At 40.5% G+C, this 2,508-nt stretch overlaps 1 protein-coding gene across 1 annotated transcript; it reads right to left on the bottom strand.

The window, feature by feature from the left end:
• Positions 1 to 1,500: 1,500 nt before the first annotated feature.
• LOC140147320 (uncharacterized) lies at positions 1,501 to 2,508 on the bottom strand. Its single transcript, XM_072169097.1, has one exon. It carries the CDS (start codon positions 2,506 to 2,508, stop codon positions 1,501 to 1,503), a length of 1,008 nt encoding a protein of 335 aa, XP_072025198.1.

Below are 2,508 nucleotides of genomic sequence, written 5' to 3'. Positions count from 1 at the left end.
ACTTTCTACTACGCTGCGTTGTCTGGAGTTTCTTCAAATCCTGAGGAATCTCGTCAGTAGATTGTCTCCACTTTCTACTACGCTTTATGTAGAGTAATTTATGCTTATTTGAAGTATCTTTTTGGCTTGATTGTTTTTGTCAGTGGATTATTTCATTTATTAATATTATTTTATAGTAAATTTTGGCTCACTTTTCAATAATTACCAGCTTATATAGGGATTTAAAGGTTTAATTCATTGATAGAGTTGGCATTGTTTCTTCTTTTGGAGATTTCTGTTTATTTAATAATTGCGTTATAAATATTGATTTCCAATTCAATCCTCTGTTTGATCCAAAGAGGTATCTGTATTTGCTTAAGATGAAATTTGGTTAAATGTGATACAGAAGTCAATTCTTGCATGTCCAGCCTGTATGGTTGGCTTGTTGCACACATTTTTCCAATAATTCTTGTATTGTGTTATTAATAATATTTATTGGAAGATAACTAATTCAGTATGGTTATTTCTATTTATATTATGTCAGGTCTTAATTGCTATGAAAGTGCTATGAAATCTATCATTATGTATCTCAATTATATTTATGTATATGAATATAAATTGTTGAATGGTCATAAATAGCTTAATAAATGCTGTTGACATATTTCTTTTTGTACAAATCCAATAAAAATGAAGATGTTAAACTCACATTTTAGTGACGTTTCACCACTACACTAGTGGTTTCATCAGACTGGCAACTCATCACATCTGACTGCTTCCTTTTATAGGCAACAGGAACCGCTATAGAGGGCGTGATGAGTTGGTCAAAGATGTTGTTGAGTGAGTAGTCCCCCTCGTCCTTGTTTAGAGTGTCTTTTCCTTTTCGGCGAATCCAGATGGCTTCTTTCAGCCATCTGGTGGTCTTGTCAGCTTCTCTATCGATGACTTTTGAGTCCTCCCAATTGATGGTATGGTTTGTCGAGGCAACGTGATCGGTGATAGCTGACTTGTGAATGTCTGTAATTGATGACTTGCGGCTGGCTCGAGTGTAGGGCTTAGTTTCAAATTTCTCCACCTCTTTTGGTGTTCTTTGAGGCGAACACCGAAAGGACGGCCGGTTTCTCCGATGTAAGTGCCAGCACAGTCCCGCGAGGGGATTTCATAGATCGCCTCTGCTTTTTGTTGCGGAGGAGTTTGTCCTTCGGTGAACAAGCATACTGCGGATGGTGCGGTGGGGTTTCATAGCAGTAGAAAAGCCATGTTTTTTGAAAACTCTAGAAACTCGCTCAGATAGTCCCTCTATATAGGGAACTACCACCATGCCTTTCGACTTTTCACTGTCATCGTTATTCTTTGAGTTAGACTTTGTTTTTGGAGTGGCTCTATTTTGTTTGACTCTTTTAATTGACCAATCTGGATAACCGCAGCCAGATAACGCTTCACGGATATTGGACTCCTCTTTCTGTCTGTCCACTTCCTCAGTGACTAACGCCTCACTCCTGTCAAGTAGGGTTCTGACGACACCTAATTTTTGATGGAGGGGTGGTGGGAGGAGAACTGAAGGTACTGATCAGTGTGCGTTTTCTTCCTGTATATACTGAGTTTCACTGACCCGTCAGGTTTTCTTGTGATCAGAGTGTCAAGGAAGGGAATAGAACCATTGTGCTCTTGCTCATAAGTAAATTTGACGCTGCCGGTAGGATCAATGGTGTTTAAATGATCAGTTAGATTGTCAACTTGTCCTTTGCGTATGATCTCTAACACGTCATCGACGTATCTCTTCCAGAGACGTGGCGACAGCTTTCGGGGCTGTAGAGATAGCTTTCTGCTCAAGCCACTCCATGAAGATATTGCAAGCAAGGGGGTTGAGGGGCTACCCATGGCCATGCCGAAACATTGTCGATAAATTTGACCTGAATAGCTGAAGTACGCAACCGTAGCGAGACAAAATTTAGTAAGTTCTATTATGTCATCAGTAGTGAGGAGAGTTCTATTTTTGAGATCTTTGTCCTCGTTAAGTCCTTCTTTGAGTATGTGAAGGGTGAGATCAATGGGGGTACTGGTAAAAAGCGCCACCACATCATGTGAATTAAGGATCTCATCATCCTCCAGGGTGACATCTTTCAGGTCTTCCGCAAGACTTTTAGAGTTTAGAACATGGTGTTCAGATTGGCCAACGATAGGGCTTAAAATATCCATAAGAGATTTGGCCACGTTATAACCTATGGAACCTGTAAAGTCCACTATAGGGCTGAAGCGGCGTGCAATCGTCTTATGAATTTTGGGACTCCCATAAATTCGAGGAACATTTTCCGAGGTGGGATATAGAAATTGTTTGTCCGCTTTCTTGATTTTTTCCTCTTTCTCTAGCCTTTGCAAGATTGAAACCAGCTCTCTTTTGTGTTTTGGAGTGGGGTCACGATCTAATTTCTCATAAGTCTTTGAGTCGCTGAGGAGGGTGGACATTTTTTGTTGGTATTCTGTTTTGTCCATGACAACCGTTGCCCGTCCTTTGTCAGCCCCCAGGACCAT

The sequence above is a fragment of the Amphiura filiformis genome, chromosome 3 (genome assembly GCF_039555335.1).
Source record: "Amphiura filiformis chromosome 3, Afil_fr2py, whole genome shotgun sequence".
NCBI lineage: Eukaryota > Metazoa > Echinodermata > Ophiuroidea > Amphilepidida > Amphiuridae > Amphiura > Amphiura filiformis.
This window is presented reverse-complemented; position numbering and strand designations above follow the sequence as displayed.

Coding starts and splice junctions, on each gene's coding strand:
- LOC140147320 (XM_072169097.1), bottom strand. CDS start 2,508: ATGGTCCTGGGGGCTGACAAAGGACGGGCAACGGTTGTCATGGACAAA.